Genomic DNA, 23,568 nt, shown 5'->3' on the forward strand with positions numbered 1-23,568 from the left:
AACAAAGAACAATCTTGTCCGGAACGACTGGAAACACTGCTCAAGAGAGGAGAAGACCAGAACTGAAACTAGAACCCTCAGATCACTTGGTGTCACACCCCTTCTGGTGAGATGATGATCGTCGTGCTCCAGCTATTCCTCAGCTTGCTTCTCTCCCAGCTCCAATGCTCATCAGCTCTTGGAGGGTGCAGAACTCTTCTCCTCCAAGCCCTAGCCTGTTCAGTTGGAAATTTTGGACAACCTAAAATGAACCCTCAAGAGGCTATTTATAGGTTTCTCTCAATTATGCTTCTTGGAGATTTTTAGGGCTTTTTCTTCCTTATAGTTTTTCGCCAGCTCCTCTTAGTCAAGTGCATTTTTCTTGGTGCTTGATCCATATCTGAACTCATTAAATCCAATAAGTGAGATCTAATCCACTTGATTCAAAGAATCAAGTGGGGTTAGTAAGTAGGAAAATAATCTACATGAGATATAACCGATATGGATTAAATGAATGCAAATGATACTCTAATGCTCAAGAAATCCTTAATAATTGATGACATATTGAGAGTCATCAGTGAGGTGGAGACTCACGGAGTGATCTCGACGTGAGAATGCATAGTGATGACTCACGGAGTAATCTGGACGTGAGGGAATGTAGTGACTACGAACAAACTACGAAGGCACCGGCATAAGGCGGCTGCATCTATATCCTATCGAAGGTCCAAGGAGGCTATGATGGCGCAACACCACAGGACGACATCGGGCCAGCATGCGAGGAGCTACCGTCGTCATCGAGCCCGCCACGGACACGTGTCCAGCCGACACACTGAGCCGCAGCAGCGACGCGCGACCGCGAATTCAAATATTCGGCTTGACGATGCACCGCAGCCACCTTCGGATCGCTTAACCTTCTCACCATCGTTTTTATCTTTTCACCTTTCGTCTTTTCATTTTGTCTTTGTAAGGAGGGGACGAACTTAAATGAGGATTCCTTCTCCTCCCAGATCCTAGAGGGCCTGAACAGGCCTATATTTCCTTCCCCGTTATTTTCATTTTGTTTTGTTATAAGGGGGCCCAGATCATCCTTCCTGTATAAGGAGGAGGGGCGCCCCCTAAAGGACCACTCTTAAATTTTTAAGTTATGATAATATGAGAATTTGAAGAGTCACGATCGTGAGAACAGGAAGAAGAAAGGAAGAAGAAGAAGAAAAAGAAGAAGGAAGGAGGAAGAAGAAGAGGAAGGAGAGGAAGAAGGAGAAGAAGGGAAAGAAGAGAGAAGAGGAAGAGGAGCCGCCGCCCACCGCCTGGCCGTCGCCGTCCGCCGCCCAGCCGTCGCCTGCGGTCTTTACCGCTGGCTGTGCCGTCTCCTCAGTTTCTGCCGCCGCCCGCGCCGTCTCCGCTCCTCCGGCCGCCGCCCCCGCCATGTCCCTACTTCCCTTGTCGCCGCTCGCGCTCTCCCGGCACCTCTTGTCGCCATCCTCTCTCTTTTCCCCCGCTCTGCCGCAGCTCACCCATTGTCGCACCCTTTCGCCTCCCGCAACCACCTGCACCATCTTCCTATCCCCCTGTTGCTGCACGCGCTCTCCCCGCGCTCTCCCCGTGCCTCCTGCTGCCAACCTCTCCCTTGCCACTGCCCTATCGCAGCTCGTTCCACCGCCGCGCCCTCTCTCCTCCCGTCTCCGCCCCCACCGTGCAGCCCGCTTTTCCCCCGTTGCGCGTTGCCCATAGCCGTTGGGCAGCCTTGCGCCCACGTCCCCTTCTCCGCGGCCGCTGCCCGCCCACGTCCCTTTTCCTCCCTTCCATCTCGCCATTCGATCCAGTCTCTCCGCCCGCGACAACCCCATCCCGCTGCTGTTCACTCGCCACCCACGGGCATTCATACCACACCGGTAGACGTTCAGCGCACGGCCACGTGATCGCGTCCTTGGCTCCGGTGGTCCAAATCGCATCGACAACACGCAATCTGTCAACGTCCAAGCTGCCACCGACGACGACCACACCCGCGTCCTTACTCTTGCCAGTATCTTCCCGTCAATTAGGACTCTTGCCAGTATCTCTGGTTACGCATATCTGTCGCCAGAGCGACATCGGTACCCCTCACTCGCCCTCCTTTATGTCCTTTACATTCTTTAGTGCACTTTCGGTTCGCCTCCTCCGCGCTCGAGTTAGATAGGTGAGCGAGAGACAGGTTGAGATAACGATGAAAATACGACGAGAGTCTTATCTGCCTGGTACGAGTCGGGTCCTCCCGACGCATGTGAGCACTTCAGCGGGGTTTCCCCGTTCGGCGACGTACTCGCCCTTGACCCTCTCCGGTGAGGTTCAGGAGGTCCATCCGACCTCACCCAAAGCGATCCCGTCTATTCTCAAGAACGGCACTCACTGCTCGTCGGCTCACACACGTACAACACATAGGGACTTTCACATTGCATGTCATCATTATTACCTGCCTTTAGAATCCGTCAAATGACGTTGAACGACGTAGTCTGATTAGTCCTCGATTCGATACCGAGCCCGTACCCTCGGTGACGACCAGACGACGCCTTGACGATGTCCGGCATCAAATTGGTATCAGAGCCCAGCTGTGGTCGCCCACAGCACGTCTCCGACTCCGCATCGCATCTAGTTGCATTCGCATTCATCATCCTTTTCGAGCATTCACATAGGATTCCTACGAATGGTCGTAGAGACGCGATCCGCACAGATGGCGCAACGCGGAGGTTCTACCTCCCCGCGACGAACTGAACCGTCGCATGACAAGAGAGGCCATGAGATTGCCCTCTCGGGACCCCAACCGGCGACGCCGGTAGCCGACCGCGTCCTACCACATGTCGAGGCTACACGGACCCCACCCGACGACTCGGGTGCTCCTGGCACAACGGGCCCACCAGATTTCTCCAGTGAGCCACGCGAGCCGCAACACTCTCCACGCGGCTCGCCGCGGTTCCTCGACGATGCCTCGCCGAGTGACTACAAGGATAGGACTATCGTGGGTAGACGCCCACACGGGAAATCTCCCGTTCTCAAGCACACCCCCAGAACGACCCCCGCACGGGGTCGAGGACGAGGAGGCGCCTCTCGCCAGTACCCGCCAAGAGAAGAACTTCCGGACGACCAAGGAGCTTACTTCCGCTCCATGACTGCTAGGATGGAACGCATGGAGCGCATGTTCGCTGACCAACGGGTGTCAGAGAACGGAGTTGAGTTGGGACCGGCCGCCCGAGGGCGACCTCGCCATGCACCAGGGGTGGGTCGACAGGACCCCCACGGCCGACTTATCCAGGACCTCGACGTTGACTACGAGGTCTTCGATTGCCGATCCGACGGCACCCCTCCGCCGGGACGCCTAGTAAGGGAACCAGCGCGCGACCCCCAGGATGTCTGCGCTTGGGATATGCACCGCCTGCGGGGCAACTATGCCCGTGGGTACGACGCGGACCGACCCGTCCGCCCTGATCCGTACGCTCGTCAGTACGAGCGAGACATGGGCCATGACTATTCGGCCCAACGATACGATCCCATCCCGCCCTGAGATCCACGGATGGTTGACCCACCGACACGCCGTGACGACTACTATCGGCCGCTGCCACCACCGTATTATGGGGTTGACGACGTCCCCCTACCACCGCAACGTACGGTGCGTTTGGACCGTGCACCGCGGGATGGTCCTCCCCACCTTTGGGATGACCGCGGCCACGAGCCGTTCCCGCCCAGTCGCCACTTGGACTAGCGACGAGGAGATTACCCCGTGCCCGAGCTTGACGACGATGAGCGTCGGCGCGAAGAGCACCGTGCACGCATCCAGAGAAGCGTGCGCCCCGACATATCCGTCTTTGAGGGCTCTCAGAGGCCCAAGGAGTTCATCGACTGGGAGTCGAACATGAACTTGTACTTTAGGTGATATCGTATGGATGATGAGCTATGTGTCGAGTACGCGGAGACACGACTTGGCGGACAGGCCAAGATCTTTTGGGAGAACGAGCGAATCGCCGCCGAGCGACGAGGACGACCCATTACGTCCTTGGTGGACATGGAACAGAAGCTGAGGAGCAAGTACGTTCCTCGTCAGTACTAGATGTCACTCTTCCTCTCCTGGCTTGACCTTAAGCAAGGTCGACTCCCGGTGATGGAGTACATCGAAGCTTTCGAGGAACGTCGGATGCGCTACCGCTTTGTGGAGGATCCACGGGTTATCATAGGGCTCTTCACCCACGGCCTCCGGCCGGCCTTGCGCAGCAAGGTCCTCGAGTGCCAGCCGGCCGAGGTTGACGAAGCCTATCATCTAGTGGAACACATGGATCCACCCGCAGATGACACCCCGGCACCTAGCGCAAACAGTGCACCTCAGACTCCACCCGTCAGGCCCCTTCCCGCTCGTACTGTACCACCCGCGACCACATGGGTCACGCCGACCACAGGGGGACAAGGGAACCCCCCGGTCACTTTAGTGGGGTCCACCCCATAAGCTCGGGCCGTCGCGAGTGATATACCGGCCCGGAGCGCTGCCACCAGTCAGGCACACATCACGTGCTACAAGTGCCAGGGACGAGGACACTAGGCAAACCTATGCCCTTCAGCACTTTTGATCGATGCCAGTGATGCCGAGCAGAATCATGTCGATGGAGCGGACATACCGCAGGAGGATCACTACCATGGAGATGAGGACTACGCCCTTGAATATGAGGAGCCCGATGGTCAGATCGGATATATACAGATCATCGAGGCATGAGGGACCGCTCCCGTGGCAGGTCGTGCGTCCACCCGGCCACTAGCCAACATCGCCGTTGACACACCCGACACTAGAAGAGCTCGATCATCTCCGCGGGTTACCACTCCCGCTAGGACCCCCCCGGCTGTGCCCCAGCCGACGCCGTTCGTTGATGCGGCCATCCGTACCTCGATCTTCTACATGTACGTCAAGATCAATGGCAAGGCGTGCAAGGTGATCGTGGATAGTGGAAGTTGCATCAACGCGATTTCGGATACGATGGTCACCGGAATAGGGTTGACAGCGATAGAGCACCCCACTCCGTATGACATCTCATGGATCGACGCTTCTTCACTATCCGTGAAACGTTAGTGACGCGTCCCACTAAAGGTGAGCACCTATGCCGAGGATGTCCTTTGCGATGTACTACCCATGAAGGTGGGTAGCATCATCCTAGGCCGTCCATGGTTGTATGACCATGACGTCACCTTGGCTGGACGCGCCAACACCTGCTCGTTCATGTATCAGGGACGATGGGTTACATGGCATATCTATGTCATGAAGGCGACGAACAAGCTGGCTTACTAAGCCTGTAGGGTTGATGGTCGTTAGAGGGCCCTTATTCGCCCGTGACCTGGGCCGCGAGGGAGACGATACGCCCCTGTGTCTCACCGTCACCCTCGACATCCTCGCCGATCATCTAGTGGCCCCTCGTTCACCCGAGGTAGAGGCTCTCATAGCGGAGTTTGGAGACGTCTTCCCGGATGAGCTACCAAGTGGATTGCCCCCGATGCGGAACATATAGCACGCAATCGACTTGGTACCAGGTGCATCGCTACCGAACCTACCGCACTATCGCATGGAGCCGCCGAAGTATGAGGAGCTACTACGGCAGGTCAGGGAGCTCTTGGAGAAGGGCCTTATTCAGGAGAGCCTGAGCCCCTGTGCGGTACCAGCTCTCTTAGCGCCGAAGAAGGATGGCACGTGGTGCATGTGCTGCAATAGCCGTGCCATCAACAAGATAACGGTCAAGTACCATTTTCCCATTCCCCCGGTCCTGGATTTATTCGACATGATGGCACGTTCTACTATCTTCTCCAAGATAGATCTGAGGAGCGGATACCATCAGGTACGGATTCGTCCCGGCGACGAATGGAAGACCGCCTTTAAGATAAAGGACGGTTTGTATGAGTGGAGAGTCATGCCATTTGGCCTCTCCAACGCGCCTAGTATTTTCCAGCACCTCATGAATGAGGTACTATGCGCGTTTATAGGGAAGTTCGTAGTCGTCTACTTCGACGACATCCTCGTCTATAGTCGATCCAGAGACGAGCACCTTGACCATCTCTGATAGGTTTGCACAGTCCTACTGCGTGAGCAGCTCTACGCCCATCCGAAGAAGTGCAGCTTCCTCACCTCGAAGGTTGCCTTCCTCGGCTTCATCGTCTCAGCGCAGGGCATTGCGGCCGACCCGGAGAAGGTCCATGCCATCACGTCGTGGCCGACACCGGCTAATATGCACGACGTTAGGAGCTTCATAGGTCTTGCGACCTTCTATAGGCGATTCATACGGAACTTTAGTTCCGTTACGGCACCCATCACCGACTGCCTCAAGGAGAAGTCGTTCGCTTGGACACCGGCAGCAGAGCGAGCTTTCCAACAGATAAAGCTCTTGATGACCCAAGCGCCAGTACTACGCCCACCTGATTTTGGAAAGGTACTCGAGGTTACATGCGATGCCTCGGGCAACGGGATCGGAGGCATCCTCAGCCAGGAGGGTCGCCCAGTCGAGTTCTTCAGCGAGAAGCTGAACGACGCAAAGCTGCGATACTCCACGTACGACAAGGAGTTCTACGCCGTCATACAGGCCTTACGGCATTGGCGGCACTACCTCTTATCTTCGGAGTTCGTGCTCTTCTCGAACCAACAGGCGCTCAAGTATCTGCACTCACAGCAGAAACTGAGCGAGCGACGTGCCAGGTGGGTCGAGTACCTACAGGACTACACCTTCGTCATCAAGCACAAGAAAGGCAAGGATAACGTCGTCGCCGATGCCCTTAGCAGGAGAGGCAACGTGCTGAACGTCATGAAGATGATGGTCCTAGGGTTTGAGACCATCCGAGACGGGTACGACAGCTGCCCTGACTTCAGCCCCATCATCGCCGAGGCCACACGAGGCCTGTCCCCGGACTACAAGGACTACGTCCTCACTGATGGATATCTGTTCTTTAAGAACAGATTATGCGTGCCCCGCACGTCTTTGCATGACTTTCTCACCTGGGAATGTCACGCCGGAGGCCGTAGCGGCCACTTTGGCCGCGACAAGACAATCACAGCCGTAGAATGCCAGTTCTACTGGCCTTCTCTGAAGCGTGATGTTGGCAACATAGTTGCCTAGTGTCGTGTTTGTGCCTTCGCCAAGCAGGTCAAGAAGAGCGCCGGATTGTATACCCCACTACCGACGCCCAAGCGTCCGTGGGATGACGTGAGTATGAACTTCGTCCTGGGATTGCCATGTACCGTAAGGCACCATGACTCCATCATCCGCTTCCCTCACCTCCCCCATCCCTCGCTCACCCCCACGACCTCACGCACCTCCACCACCTCGCTCACCTCCATCTACTTCCCCTCCACCTACTCCACTTCCCTCCCCTACGCCTCACTCGCCGACAAAGTCAATACTAATGTCCTCCCATGGCTTGTCGGGAACGGGTAGTGGTGTATAGAGGCCGTTTGCCGTTGGCCCTAGTGCATGTCGAGCATTGAGATATGATCTTCCCTACATCTCGTTTCAGGGACGGCCAAAAGAACTGCTGCTCCATTGCTTGAATGGTCTTGTTAGCTCTAAAATGTCCACTGAATCCGCCGGCGTGCGTTTCCCAAATTAAGAAATCACGTAGGGATGTCCGGGGTATGCAGAGCCGTTTGCCGTGGAATAAGTGATGTAACACGACCTGCCGGGATCGAACGGCGTGCGTAATGATAAGCTCAAATTATGGGTATTTTTACTGGTTATTGACTAGTTAATCGTGTGAGGATTTGAGCTATGCAACAATATTTTTTTACCTCACAGCCTTAGGACCAGTAAGGTGTCGATCCACAGAGAGCAGATAAGATAGTAGCAATTCTGTTCAATTCAATTTATAATTTTAGATCTCAATATTCAGTTATAACGATCAGCTAAATTGTCTTCAGTAAAGTCCTATAAAATTCAACTCAGCAGAATCGTTAGTGAAGAATTTATTGACTGAACGATTCACCCCTGCCCTTTGGGGCAAATGCCCAAACACCCCGCGGGTGTGCCTGTACGCAAGCGTGCCTGCGCGAGGGTGCGGCCTCCGCACGGCACCTATTGCGTGCGGGCTGCTACCTGCGCGCGGGCGAGTCTCGCGTGCTAAACAGCTGCGCGCGGGGTGCTGCCTGCGCACCGGCTGCTGCCTGCGCGTGGGCGGGCTTGCTCGCAGCGCGACGTCTGCGCGCGACTGCTGCCTGCGCGTAGGCGTGCTCGCTCGCAGCACGGTGTCTGTGCGCGGCTGCTGCTTGCGAGCGCCGCGCCTGCTCGCAGCGCGGCATCTGTGCACGACTATGGCTGTTGGCGGCCTTGGTCGTTCGTAGCTCAGCTGCTGGCAGCCTTGGCTGCTGGCGGCCTAGGCTGCGGCCTTGACTGTTGGCGGCCTTGGCTGCTGGTGGCCTTGGCTGCTGGCGGCCTTGGTTGTGCGTAACCCTGCTGTGCACCGCCTTGGCTGCTGGCGGCCTTGGTTGTGTGCAGCCCGGGTTGTGCACAACCTTGCTGCTGCTATAGGGAAGAACTTCAAGCGCGATTGCTATGGAAAACGGTGGATTTTGGGGAAAACGAGAGGAAGAACGATTTGAACAAGACAATGAACTTTCAATCAAACTAAAACAAGAATAACATCAGTTGGAATTGTTGGAAGATCACTGGTGTGAATCTTCCAACCCAACCTGGATTGTCTGAAAGAGAGAATTACACAGTTACTGAAACTTGGGAAATCACTCCAACCTTGTGTCACTATCCTTGCGGCAAGGTGGAGGTCGTCTAGCCCAAGCTACTCCTCAGCTTGCTCCTCTCCAGCTCCAATGCTCATCAGCTCTTGGAGGGTGCAGAACTCTTCTTCTCCAAGCCCTAGCCTGTTCAAGTGGAAATTCTGGACAACCTCAAATGCTCTCTCAAGAGGCTATTTATAGGTTTCTCTAATTGTGCTACTTGGATCTTTTTTTAGGGCTTTTCTTCCTTATAATTTTCGCCAGCTCCTCTTGGTCAAATGCATTCTCCTTTGTGCTTGATCCACATCTGAACTCATTAATCCAATACGTGAGATCTAATCCACTTGATTCAAAGAATCAAGTGGGGTTAGTAAGTAGGAAAATAATGCACATGAAGTATGACTAATATGGACTAAATGTATGCAAATGACACTTTGATGTTCAGAAAATCATTAATAAGTTATGACATATTGAGAGTCATCAGACACCCCCCAACTTAGATCATTCCTAGTCCCTTAGTAATGAAATACGAGTGAGAGTAAATGATGATCACTAGTTGACTCCTTGTTTTTGATAGCTTCTATTATTGTTCTCGTCAAGGAATGTCTTTGTCAATTGAGCATGGCCAGCTTAGGGAGATTCCTAAGGATCTATTTCAGCCTTCATCCGCAACTAAGTGCACTTCTGATCTATGGATTACATATAGTAAGTACATATCATATGAGATAAGGTCGAGTTAACACCCCAAGCGCACTACTGAACAAGGCGTAGAGAGCGGTGCTAATGCTGGCTCAATACTAATGGCTATAATAACATCGGCTCAAACACATGGGAGACAGCTTTTCCACTTTTTTTTTCAATTACATTTGCTGCATGTTGGTCAACTTTTGATGACAATCAACTTGATTTCTAAGGTGCAAGCTTTAAACTTGTAGTGCTTGATGCGGCTTCTTTACTTTGCATTTGATGGCGCTTATCCACTACCCATGTGCCGTCTGTAGTAGATCGGCAGGTTATTCCCCCGAAGAGGTTTTGTATCCCTCTTGGTTCAGGGAGCTTCACTCACATCAATAAATAATAATGTCGTTGGGCCAACACTAGCCCTACTCTCCACTAAAGCTAAAGGTTTCATGCATGTAAGTGTTAACTCAACCCGAGGTGGGTGACAAGATGAGAGAAATATGATGATAAGAGTTGTGTATTTCAGCTAGTATGGATCATCTGTGCACCTAACTAGGCTTGTTTCACCTTGGGTATCCTTAGCTGGCCAGTCTTTCAACTCTAATCACCCTTGAAAAGAACTCTAATGTCATGTCTATCATTGCTTGAATATCTCCTAAGATCATCAAATATCCATGGTTTGGTGCATGCAAAAAAGAAAAGAATTTTGATATCCATGGTTATGGCTTGATCCCCCCCTCCCACCATAAAAATGGCATGTTCCTACATGACGAGAGGTAAATGGGGAAAAATGAGAAAGAGAAAGCAAACCAAGCCATGGAGGTCTGTCCTTGGTGATCTTGTCCTGTCTATAGTGTGGTGTAGGCGGGCTTGGATAGGCGAGGCTGCAACATGACGAAGAAAACAAAAACGAAGAAAATAAAAACAGAACAAAAGGCAAGATAAAGAAAACGAGAAACAAAAGGAAATTACCATTCAGATCATGCTACTATCATTAGGAGGTTTTTCTAGAGATATCCATAGGTCCATGCAACTCTTCATCCTGTAAATATGGCTTAAGTCTTTGTCCATTAACAGTGAAACATTTATGAGATTGAGGGTCTAGAATTGTGACTGCTCCATTTTCAAAGACTTGTTGTATGATGAAGTGGCCATTCCACCTAGTTTTCAATTTGCCCGAAAATAATTTTAACCTTGAATTGTAAAGCCACACTTTTTGATTCTCTACAAATATCCTTCTCTTCAGGCTTTTATCATGAAATGTCTTCATTTTGGCCTTATAGATCTTTAAGTTCTCGTATGCCTCATTCCGGAGTTCTTCCAACTCATGCAATTGGAGAATTCTTTGCTTGCCGGCCTGATCTAAAGCCAAATTAAGTTTCCTAACCGCCTATAGTGCCTTGTGTTCTAATTCTAAGGGTAGGTGGCAGGCTTCCCCAAAGATGAGTCGAAATGGGGACATTCCTAGAGGGGTTATGTAGGCTGTCCTATAGGCCCATAATGCCTCGTCTAGTTTCCTAGACCAATCCTTCCCATCAGAACGCACTATCTTTCTTAAGATTTTCTTGACCTCTCTATTGCACAATTCCGCTTAACCATTAGCCTGAGGATGGTAAGGTGTAGTGACACGATGATGGACACCAAATATCTTTAGGAGGGTTCTAAACTGGTAATTGGTGAAATGAGAACCTCCATCACTAATTATAGCTCGTGGGCATCCATATCGATAAAAAATGTTTTTTTCTATGTAATTGGTCACTACTTTACTGTCATTGGTCTTTGTGGGAATGGCTTCGACCCATTTGGACACATAGTCGACAGCCATCAAAATTTACTCATATCCATGAGAATTTGGAAAGGGTCCCATAAAATCTATTCCCCACAAATCAAAGATCTCTACCTCTAGAATGGGCTGTAAGGGCATACGATCTCTCTTGTTAATGTAAATTGAGGCTTGGCAAGCTAGACAGTTGTTATAAAATTTATGTGCATCTTGAAATAGAGTAGGCCAGAAAAAACCTGATTCTACAATTTTGTGGGCGGTTACCTTAGCCAAGTAGTGCCCTACTCCTGGTTTTGCATGGCAGAATTCCAAGATGCTCTTTTGCTCACTTTCGGGTACGCACCGCCTCAAGATTTGGTCCAGCCCTTGGTGGAATAATTCCGGGTCTTCCCAAAAATAAAACCTGCTGTCCTTAAGCAGCTTCTTCCTCTCATGGGATGTCCAACCAGTAGGAAATTTTCCTGAAACAAGAAAATTGACAATATGTGGAAACCAAGGAACCGATGTTCCTTGTGCCGTTAGAACATGTTCATCAGGAAATTCATCATTTATCAACTCAGGTTGGGTGCCTGAAATTCTAGATAGGTGATATGCAACTACATTTTCACATCCTCTCTTATCCTTAATTTCTAAATCGAATTCTTGTAATAAGAGCACACATCTAATGAGTCTAGGCTTCGCCTCCTTCTTCGCTAATAAGTATCTAATAGCTGCATGATCAGAAAAAACAGTAATTTTACTACCTAGCAAATAAGACCTATACTTTTCTAATGCAAAAATAATTGCCAGCAGTTCTTTTTCTGTAGTTGTGTAGTTCAATTGTGCATCGACTAAAGTTCTGCGAGCGTAGTAGATGACCACTGGTTTCTTATCAATTCGTTGACCTAACACTGCCCCTACAGAAAAATCAGAAGCATCACACATTAGTTCAAAAGGAAGGGTCCAATCAGGCCCTTGCAGGATAGGCGCATTCACTAAGGCTTCTTTCAAAGTATAAAATGCATTCTTAGCTTCTAGTGTTAGTTCAAAATCATTATTCTTATACGATAAAAGATTAGTAAGTGGCTTAGAAATCTTAGCAAAGTCCAAAATAAAATGTCTATAAAAATCAGCGTGGCCAAGAAAACCTCTAAGGGTTTTTAGGTTGGTTGGAGGTGGAAGGTCCTGGATGATTTCGATCTTGGTCTTGTCCACTTCCAGTCCACTGTTGCTTACCATGTGACCCAGCACCACTCCCTCCTGCACCATGAAATGAGATTTTTCCCAACTTAGTACGAGGTTGGATTCAATGCATCTCTTTAATACTTTCGTGAGACTTAGGAGGCAGTTCTCATATGTAGATGCAAAGACAGAAAAATCATCCATGAAGATTTCTAAACATTCTCCCACTAGATCGGAGAATAGTGCATTCATGCATCGTTGGAATGTCGCGAGTGCATTGCATAACCCGAAAGGCATACGCCTAAAGGCGTATGTGCCCACAGGACTGGTGAATGTCGTCTTCTCTTGATCTTCAGGATGAATGTTCAATTGGTTGTATCCTGAATATCCATCAAGAAAATAAAAAAATTGTTGCCCTGACAGTTTTTCCAATATTTGGTCCATGACAGGAAGTGGGTAGTGATCCTTCTTGGTTGCTTTGTTGAGCTTCCGATAGTCGATACACACTCTCCATCCAGTGGTTAAGCGTTTCTGCACTTCTTCTCCTTTTTCATTCACTTTTACCGTCACTCCAAACTTCTTGGGAACCATGTGTACAGGACTCACCCATCTACTATCGGAGATGGCATATATGATTCCTGCATTTAACCACTTCAATATTTCCTTCTCAAGGACTTCTCTCATATAAGGGTTGAGCCTCCTTTGATGCTCTCTACAAGGTCTAGCTTCCTCCTCCAAAAAGATCCTACGTTCACAAATCGAGGATGGGATTCTCTTTATGTCATCAAACGTCCAACCTAGGGCTTCCTTATGATCTCTAAGTACCTTGAGTAACTCATCTTCTTGTTTTTGGGTAAGAGATGAAGAGATGATTACAGGTAAAGTTTTCAGGTTATCTAAGTATGCATATTTAAGGGAGGAAGGTAGAGGCTTTAACTCTAGGCTTACATTAGCTGAAGGAGGATCCGTAACTTCATCATCTAATTTTTGCTCTTCTACACGCAATAAATATTCCTTCATAACTTCCACCTCTCCTTCATCCTCTGTACACAGTTTTAGTTCTTCATTGCTCCCTAAGGGGCACTTCATCATTTTCGATATATCAATTTGAACTGTCTCTTTTCCAATCTTAAATTCTACAGTCCCCTTTTCCCAATCCATGATCGTCCTTGCCGTTACTAAGAACGGTCTTCCTAGAATAATAGGAGCTAAACTAATATTCCCTGATATTTTTACATCAGTCACTATGAAATCTACAGGGATTTCACAGTTCTCTACAGTGATCATGACATCAGTCAACCTCCCTTCAGGTTGCCTAACTATTCCATCAGCCACGAGTAAGTCCATATGGATTTCCTCTAATTCCCCAAATCCATATTCCTCATATAAAGCTGTCGGAATAATGCTTATGCTCGCTCTGGTATCTAATAAAACTTTGGAGAAAGTTTTTTCTCAAATTTCACATGTAATGAACGGAGCTCTTGGGTCCCTCATTTTGATAGGGATGGCATTCAAAATGCTAGAGGCAGTTTCTGAAAGCTTAACCACTTCCCTAGGCTTTCTACTAGTGCAAGAATCCTTAAGGTATTTTTTTAAGGAAGGTGCACACCTGAGCATATCTTCTACGGTAACAGTCATGATGGCTTGTTTAAAGTTTTCTAGCAACCTGCTTTCATAGTCATGGACAGGTTTTCTCCTATTTAGGCCAGAGGGGTAAGGAATGTGATGGCGCGTCACCACCGGACGTCATCGAGCCAGCAGCAGAGGAGCAGCAGGACTTCCCCGACCCAGCACCCGAGGAGCCGGCACTACCCAGCTCGCCACCGAGACGAGTCCAGCCACCACGACGAGCCGCCGCAGCAACACGGGATCCCGCATTCCATTACTCGGCATGACGCGGACGCCGACCACCGGAGCACACCGTTACACCTTCGGTTACTTTATTCTATAGCGTTTCGCTTTTATTGTGTTCTCGTGTAGCGGGGAAGGACCCATATGAGGAACTCTCCCCCCCCCCCCTTTTATGTTGGGCCTGACAAGCCTGTTTTCATTATTTCCTTTCCTTTCTTGTTTTGTTTTGTTGTTTTTTTGGACTTAAGGAAGGGCCCATCTTCACCCATATATAAGGGGAAGAGGTGGGCGCTTCCCCTCACTTGACCTAAATTTTTGAAGAATGGTATTTTGAAAAGAAGGGTCAGGTCGTGGAGAAGAATAGAAGAAAGAAGAAGAAGAGGAGAAAGAAGAAGAAGAAGGGAGGAAGAGGAGAAAGGGAGAGGAAAGTGAGAGCCGCCGCCGCGCCGCCGCCGCATCCGCGTGCCGACCGCTGCGTCCGCCCGTGCCGACCAGCGGTCCCGCGCCGTGCCGACCGGTCCCCGCCGCCGCTGTCGCGCGCCGTCCCAGCGCGCGCTGTCGCCGCGCGCCGCCGCTGCGCCCGCCGCCGCGGCCGTGCCGTCGCGTGCCGCCCGCGTGCCGCCGCCGCGCCACCGCCAAGGCGCCATCGCCGCGCCACCGCCAAGCGCCGCCGCCAGCGCCGCAAGGCTTAGCGCCGCGCTGCGCCGCGACGCACCGCCACGCGGCCGCCGCCACCGCCGCCCACCGCCGCGCGCGCCGCTGCTGCCGCCCGCCGCCGCGCTGCCTCGCGCTGCTCGCGCTGCCGCGCGCGCTTACGCCAGCGCGCCAAGACGCCGCGCCGCCGCGCTGACGTGCGCCGCGCCGCACCGCGCGCCGCCGCACCAACCGCGCCGCGCCGCCGCGCGCCATCGCGCCACCGCGTCGACCACGCCTCGCATCGCTCGCGCTGACTGCGCGCAACCGCCTCCGCACCAGTCAACCTCCGGCGCCCCGACAACTCCTCCTCCGAACCAGTTGGTGCGAAAATCCCGTCGCCAGCGCGAAGGTACTCTGCTTTCCTAGCCTCTTTACGTCATTTATTTCCTTCAGTATTCTTTCGTATTGCCACCGCGCTCGGGTTAGATAGGTGAGTGGGACAGATTGAGAGAACGACGAAACAAAGACGAGCGTCTTACCTGTCCGGTACGAGTCGGGACGCCCCGACGCGTGTGAGCATTCCAGTGGGAGTTACCCCATTCGACGGCATGCGCGCCCTCGACCCACCTCGGACGACTTGGAGGGTTGGTTCGACCCAGCTTGGCGACCCCGTCCCGCTCCGGTTGGCTCTCATAGCTTGTCGGCGCATTGCACGTTCCGTCGTTGAACCATTGTCGTCGTTATCGTCATACATGTATTTCTGTTCTCCGCATATCCATCGGTTGACGTCGTGGACGTAACCCGATTAGTTAGCGATACGACACCGAGTTCCTTCCTTCGGTGACGGTCGGACGCCGTTGAGACGACGTCCGGCATCAGAATGTCTTGAGCATGGGTGGAAGGTAGAGGCTCCTTCACATAGGAAGGTTCCCCTTCTTCCCTACTTTGCTTGTTTTCCTTTCTTGAATTCTCTACAGAATTCTCTACAGAATTATGATAAGGATCCTGAAGTTCTTTCCCACTTCTCAATTTTGAGATTGTTAGAACTTCAGGATCTTCCTCATTTATCTCTTCATGAATAGAATGCTGTACGTGAAGTAAGTTGCATGGATTTATCATGGGTTGAGTCGGGAATCTATTAGATTGACAGTTAGGTTCTAAATGTGTACCTTGAGGTTCAGCAGTTCCAGGCTTTAGGCACTCCAGCAGTTTTCTCATTTGTTCTTGTGACTCCAGCATTTGCCTTGTTTGGAACTCCATCATCACCTGCATTCGCATCTCCATCTCCGCTCTCAATTTCTGATTCTGCTCCTCTATCATGTCTGAAATAACCGGGGTTAATGCAGAAAAATCTGGTTGCGTTTGAGATGGAACCTGGTAAGTTTGCTGAGGTCTAGGTTGGAACTTGATGGCACGGCCCCGGACACGCCAGCAGAATCGTCACCGTCGCCGCCGACGGCTCTTGCTCCCGCACCGAACTCATTCTCAGAGACGATGCCGCCACCACCGACAGCTCCAACCGTTGGCGTTCAGCCCGCCCAGCAAGCCCAGGCGTCGGTACGTACGCCCGGATTCAAGTATTCCGGGTAATGGACGCCGTTTCGGATCTTTATGTCTTTTGTTTACTCGTTGTTTGTCATAGTTTTCGCCGTTCGTCGTTTTCCCCAACTGATCACTGTCTAGTGTAAGGGAGGGAGGTTCACCCTATAAGGATCCCCCCCCCCCCCCGTTATCGCTCCTGGGTTCCCTGAGTCGTTTTTGTCTCTTAGAAGTCCTAGGCTTACCTGCTTTAGATTTCTTCATTTTAATTTTTGTTTTGTGCTTAATGGGCCAACCCTCTTCCCCCCCTATATAAGGGAAGAGAGTTGCCCTAAAAACACTTCGACGTTGTTTTGAAAAAAAGTATTTTCCCCTCGTTGGGTTGGAAGCTTGCTCTCTCATTCTCTGCAGAAGTTAGGGTTCATCCCAGGAAGAAGAAGAAGCTTGGACGACGGAGGGAAGTTAACGGAGGAAGGAGGAAGGAATACCGGATCTAGGTCGTGCTGCCACACCCCACCTCGCACGACCCGTCCTCCCTTCCTGCGCTCCCGCGCGGCAGCGAGCAGGCCGCCTCACGCGCGTAGTTGCACCGCCCGCAGCCCACGCGGTACGCTCCCACCTCCACGCTGCCAGAAGCCCTGTTGTGGGGGTCCCGGCTGCTTGGATCTGCACCGTCAAAAGTTCCCGAGCGTGGCGTTTTCATCGACAGCGGCAACCGGACTTGCACCACGTCCTTCAAGGCGTTGTCGTCCACGCGACCAGCATCGCGACCACGTTCTCCCACCCGCGATCGCTGCCGGTTGCTCGCCGGGTGGACTTCCCATTGTCCTTCAGTCAATCCTGCAGAGCCCGACCGTCAGAATCCACGTTCTTGGACTATGACTTCCGAAGGCGGACTTGACCGGCTGTGCCCCGGGTCCGGCCCACCGATCTCGACGCTCCGCCACACCCCACCATCGCGGACTTGCACCGCGCATGTGCGACAGTCATCCTACTGGGCTAGCCACTGCTGACCGGCGCCCCACGTGTTCGGGACAAGTCTTCGACTACTTCCTCACCTGTCGGCGGGGCAGGCGCCTCTGGTGCACTGTCAGTTGCACTTGGACGAGCTGCGCAACCCTTCCCGGTGCCCCGCGCCGGTACCTCCCGCCAATTGTGCCCCACGCCAGTTCAGCTACTCTCTGGTGGGCTACGTGCCTCTCCCCGGCCCTGTGCTGGTGCCTCCCGTTGACCGTGCTCCACGACGGCGTGCGTCGTGTCCCGGGTCTCACAGCCGACGCTCGCCCCTTCAGTTCAGTTATCATTTCACGTGGATTTCTGCTTGCGAACACGACCCTCCGTCGACGCCGAGGTACGCCATTGACCCCGTCATTTATTTCTTTCCGTATACTTTCTATTGCCTCCACCGCACTCGAGTTAGGCATAGGTGAGGGAGATAGGTGAGTGAATACCCTCGACGACTTGAGCGTCTCTCCCGGTTCATTGCGGGTCGGGTTTGCCCGTCACGTGCCAGCGAGGTAATTCCCGTTCGGCGCCGTAGCGACCTGGTTCCTCCAGACGAGGGTCAGGAAGCCCCCCTCCCGTCACTGGACGACCCCGTCGACCCCCGTTGTCGGCCCCCCCTTGTACGTCGGCAGCTGCAAGTACTACACCACATCCCGGCGCATCTCATCGTAGCTGTCTCCGTAGGACCCCCGTGCCCGACGCACCCCAGCTTCGTCATGCACCGACGTGCCTTCGTCACCGAGTACGAACCCTCGGTGACGGCAGGACCATGTCACGGACGTTGTCCTGCATCATCTTGGTATCAGAGCCAGGTTGTGGTTGCTCACAGCGCGTCTTTGACGCCGCATTCCGCATCACTAGTTACATCTGCATGCATTGCATCTCATCGATTTCGAAACGCATCTAGGATACCCTAGGGATGGCCATAGAGACGCGATCGAGCCGGAGAGCTCAACGCGGAGGTTCTACCTCCCCGCGACGGTTCGAACCGTCGCCCGATGAGAGAGGGCTCGCTACTGCCCTCTCGGAGCATCGTCCCGCATCACCGATAGCCGGCCCGATACCGCCGCCTATCGAGCCCGCGCGGACGACACCCACCATTATGGGTATCCCCGAATCGTCCAATCCACAAGACCCCACTATCACGTCTCGTGGATTATGGAGCTCCCCGCGTGGCTCACCACCCCCTCGTGGCGAGTCTCCCCCTAGCGATTACGATGAAGATGCGGTCATACGCCGTCGACCGCATGGGAAGTCGCCAGAATTCGAAGACGCCCCCTGGAGCGCCGACCCCCGCGGACGAGGAGCACATTGCCAGCCTCCACTCGAGGAAGACCCGCAGGAAGACGAACGGGCGTACTTTCGTGCCATGGCCGCCCGGATGGAGCGCATGGAGCGGATGCTCGAGTGCCCCCGATCCGGTGTGCGCGGACCGGGACTGGCATTTCCCGTGCGAGGACCACGACACGACCCGGCATGGGTCGACCGATACGCGCCATGACGGAGGAGCCCCTACGATGACATTGAAGACGCATATGAGGCCTATGACGGACGTTACGATGACGTCCCCCACCCCAGTCGTCTAGACCGAGACCTGTGGCGCGACGCATATGACGCTCGCGCCAGGGATAGACCCCCTCCGTGGAACGACTACGCCCGCGAGTACTTGGCCGACCATCAGGCCCGAGCGGACTACTACGTCCGCCGCTGCGATCGCAACCTGGACGCCAACCATCCGGCGCGCCGAGACGAACCCGTCTGGCCTCGCGATCACCCGCAGGTAGCAGACCTACCTGCCCGCCGTGACAACCTCTACCGGCCACCACACCGCCGGAACGAGCGGGATGACCTTGTCCCACGTCACCCACCATGCGCGATGCCTGAGGTACACGCCCCTCGCGACGGTAGTCCCCGCCCTCGGGACGGTCGTGCCCGCGAGCTGACCCCACATCGATGACGCGTCGACCCGCATCCAGAGGAGGATGACGAGGAGCGACGATGGGAGGAGCACCGCGCTCGCATTCAGAGGAGCGTGCGTGCTGACGTCACCGTCTTCGAGGGTTCATGGACACCCAAGGAGTTCATCAACTAGGAGTCGAATATGAACTCCTACTTTCGGTGGTACCGCATGGATGACGACCTATATTTAGAGTACGCGGAAACGAGACTTGGCGGACAGGCCAAGATATTTTGGGAGAATGAACGCGTCGCCGCCGAACGACGACGACGACCCATCACATCTAGGGTCGACATGGCACAGAAGCTACGGAGCAAGTATGTACCTCGTCAGTATCAGATGTCATTGTTCCTCACATGGCTTGACCTTAACCAAGGTTGACTCTCTGTGACGGAATATATCGAGGCCTTCGAGGAGTGCCATATGCGGTGTCATGGAGGACCCACGAGTCGTCATCGGACTGTTCGTCCACGGGCTTTGGACAGCCCAGCGCAATGAGGTTCTCAAGTGCAATCCGGCCGAGGTGGATGAGGCGTACCACCTAGTCGAGCACATGGAGCCTCCAAGTGATGAGGTGACCCCTGCCAGCACGACCACTACGCCCCGAGCCACACCTATCCGACCCGTCCCTACGTGGACGACTACGCCTACGATCGTACGGGCCACACCGATTGCCGAGGGGCAAGGAACCACCCCCGCCACTTCTGTGGGTTCCAACCCACCTGCTTGGGTCGTCACGACCGATACTCAGACCCGGAGCATCACCATCAGTCAGTCGCACCTCACGTGCTTCAAGTGCCATGGAAAGGGGCACAAGGCTAGTCAGTGCCCATCGTCCGCGCTACTGATCGACATGGGGGACGCTGATCCCGGCTACACGGAGGACATGGACGAGACTTTGGACGACCACTATCACGTAAACAAGGAGTTCGCCATCGAGTACAAGGAACCCGATGGACAGATCGGTTACATCCAGATCACGGTTCCTCGCACTTTCCCGACACCGGCGCCACGAGTTACGGGTCGATCGCTAGCCAGCATAGCCGTTGACCAGTCTAGTGCTAGCAGGACGCGACCACCACCATGAGTCACACCCCCTATTCGCACCGTCCTCGTGACGCCCCGGCCAAACCCTATGGCGGACGCTTCACTCCGCACCTCGATCTTTTACACCTATGTCAAGATCAACGACAAGATGTGTAAATTGATCGTCGTCAGCGGCAGCTGCATCAATGCCATATCTGATGCCATGATTCTCCGCCTCCCGTTGACCCCGATACCCCACCCAACTCCTTACGATGTGTCGTGGATCGACGCTTCATCATTCCCGGTGAAGAGCCAGTGCCGCGTCCCGTTGAAGGTGAGCGCCTACTGATAATCTCAATTTTAGGGTTAAAATTCGTCGTTGGTGATTGAGATTATTCAATAAAATATATTTGACCGTACTTGAAAATACGTAGTTAGTGATGAGTACGGATCGTCTCCACAGGGAACGATGATTAAGGAATTACTTTCTTAAACTAGTGATGATCAATGAGCGATCGACAAAAAACACAATTCAAGGATATGAGCGAGTGATATCGATTAAGAAGTACTTAATTTATATGTTAATTTAACTTAAATAAAAGAGTAAGTGATTGTGACGGGCACGATAATGAACTATGGTATGAACGAGGATAGTGGTTGGATATGGAATGGTACGATGGCAAGGATGGAGAGATGAGAGAGTGGGGACGCAAGTAAGTGAAGTGATAAATGAAACGTTGATAAAACAAAACTATAACTATGATAACGATGATGTTGGGAGAGAAACAACGTAAGGCGAAGACACTTACCTTAGATCCTTACGTTCCGCCAGGATCACGGCGATTTGCGAGTGCCGGTAAGCTCCCCCTCTTCTCTTTTGTCTCTTCCCACACACCCAAGACATTTCAAGAACACTCTTGATGGATCTCAAAACTCACTCTCTTTCAATCAGCCCACAAAAGTGGGAAGCAAGTTCAAGATGGTTTTTACAATGATCCAGGCCTCTAGTTATAGATTAGAGGGTATGGATAGAAAGAGGAGGGGAAGATGAAAAGTTATGGCCGTTGGAAGTTGAAGCAATCCTAGCCTTTAATTTCTTCTCACTCCTCATCAATGTCATCAGTTTGTGCCTGTTAAGAAGTCAAAGCACTTGGTATTCTGTGGCTTTTCGTATTCCGTGGCTTTTCATATTCCATGGCTTTTCGTATTCCGTGACTTTTCATATTCCGTGCCACATGTACATGTCAAAAGGACAAAAAACAAAGAAAAAATCTCTTTCTCAATGCTGATGTGGCGGCGCATCCGCACGCCACGTCACACTATGCCATAAAAAAACAAAATACTTAAAAAATTTCATATTAAATCAAATAAAAGCCCAAAAAATACGTATAAATATATTTTTTGAATAAAAAAAATCATATCTTTCCAAATTTAATATCCAAAACTTCCAGAAAAATCATATTCTTTCTCAAAAAATTATATTCTTTTAGAATATACTATTAGAAAAATCCTAAAATATAAAAAATTCAGAAATTTGTTCTAAAAATAGATTTAATCATTTTAAGCTTGATAACATGCAAATATGAGTAATTTAATGCATAAAGCCGCATAAATATAATAATATAAGGCACTAAAAATGCATGTTATCAGACCCCCCAAGTTAAATCATTGCTAGCCCCTTAGCAATGGCATTTAAAATCTCTTGGTAGATACATTCACCTTATAGTCTTAGCAACATGAGCTTGAAGTGATTGTTATATCAATTACACCTCTAAGTACGATTATACCCATGTAATGCTAGAATGCGTATGAGAGACTTCCTTGTGGTTTTGGAAAGAGCTGGTGGTCATGAGGAGTGAAGCCTACTTCTCGTCGGGTATGATACTATAATCTAGGTAATGCTTTCCCTCACTTTCTCACATCACTCACTCACACATGACGGTCCCCACTAAGTTTCCTCCCTCCTAAGAGTAAAAATAGTCACTATTCACTTCTCAAGTAAACACAGAATATCAATTGTGTATCAAGGAATCACGTGTGATGAGGCTACTATCTAACTATGTGTAAAGAGAGAAGAGAATGAGGAATGTCTCACCCGAAGAAGTGTAGCTTCCTTACATCGGAAGTAGGCTTCCTTGGGTTAATCGTATCCGCCTAGGGCGTTACCGCGGACCCAGACAAGGTCCAGGCCATCACTTCATGGCCGTCACCGGCCAATCTTCACGACGTCTGGAGCTTTATCGGCCTCGCCACCTTCTATCGATGTTTTGTGCAGAACTTCAGTTTTGTCACGGCCCCTATCACTGACTGCCTCAAGGTGGAGCCGTTCACGTGGACCCCCGCCGCCGAGCGAGCTTTCTAGCACGTCAAGCTCTTGATGACGCAGGCGCCTGTCCTCTGCCTACCGGACTTCGGGAAGGTGTTCGAGGTTACCTGCGACGCCTCGGGCGTCGGGATTGGTGGTGTCCTCAGCCAGGAGGGTCACCCCGTTGAGTTCTTTAGAGAAAAGCTGAACGATGTGAGACTACGCTATTAGACGTACGACAAGGAGTTCTACGCCGTCGTTCAGGCACTACGTCACTGGCGACACTACCTCCTCTCGAAGGAGTCCGTGCTATTTTCGGATCACGAGGCGCTCAAGTACCTACATTCCCAACAGAAGTTGAGCGACCGACACGCGCGTTGGATCGAGTACCTACAGGATTACTCCTTCGTCATCAAGCACAAGAAGGGCAAGGACAACGTCGTCGCTGATGCACTTAGTCGACGAGCACACGTGCCCAACATCATGAGGGTGAAGGTTCTTGACTTCGAGACCATCATGGAGGGTTACGATAGCTGCCCCAACTTCGGGTCGATCATCGCACGAGTTCGACAGGGACCGTCCCGCGAGTACCAAGATTACGTCATCACGGACGATTACCTATTCTACCAGAACAGGCTCTGCGTGCCCCGCACGTCATTCCGCGACTTCCTTACGTGGGAATGTCATGCCGGTGGTCTTAGCGGACACTTTGGAAGCGACAAGATTATATCCTCTGTAGAGTACCAGTTCTACTGGCCGTCGCTGAAACGCGACGTCGGCAACATCTATTAGAAAAAGGATTTTGATGATTTAATATAATAGATTTTTAATGAAATTAATTAAGTAGTTGAATATAGTAGAAATATATAGACATTTATTAGATAAATATGTGACGGAGTATATTAGGGATAATAAGTTTATAATTAAGG

General features: G+C 51.7%; 1 protein-coding gene across 1 annotated transcript; it reads left to right on the top strand.

Annotated features, from left to right (window-relative positions):
* The first annotated feature begins 5,549 nt into the window (after positions 1-5,549).
* On the top strand, positions 5,550-7,088 carry LOC144709058 (uncharacterized). The gene is made up of 4 exons (XM_078582464.1): positions 5,550-5,639; positions 6,072-6,170; positions 6,621-6,670; positions 6,755-7,088. The coding sequence occupies exons 1-4, from the start codon at positions 5,550-5,552 to the stop codon at positions 7,086-7,088; spliced, it is 573 nt and encodes a 190-aa protein (XP_078438590.1).
* The last annotated feature ends 16,480 nt before the right edge of the window (positions 7,089-23,568 follow it).

This window comes from Wolffia australiana, chromosome 11 (assembly GCF_029677425.1).
Source record: "Wolffia australiana isolate 7733 chromosome 11, ASM2967742v1".
Taxonomy (NCBI): Eukaryota; Viridiplantae; Streptophyta; class Magnoliopsida; order Alismatales; family Araceae; genus Wolffia; species Wolffia australiana.

Excerpts from the sequence above, each read along its gene's own strand:
- LOC144709058 (XM_078582464.1), top strand. The coding sequence starts at position 5,550 with ATGGAGCCGCCGAAGTATGAGGAGCTACTACGGCAGGTCAGGGAGCTC. Across the intron at positions 5,640-6,071 it reads AGAGCCTGAGCCCCTGTGCG|CTCTACGCCCATCCGAAGAA; the intron begins GTACCAGCTCTC and ends CTGCGTGAGCAG. Across the intron at positions 6,171-6,620 it reads TTGCGGCCGACCCGGAGAAG|GCGCTCAAGTATCTGCACTC; the intron begins GTCCATGCCATC and ends TCGAACCAACAG.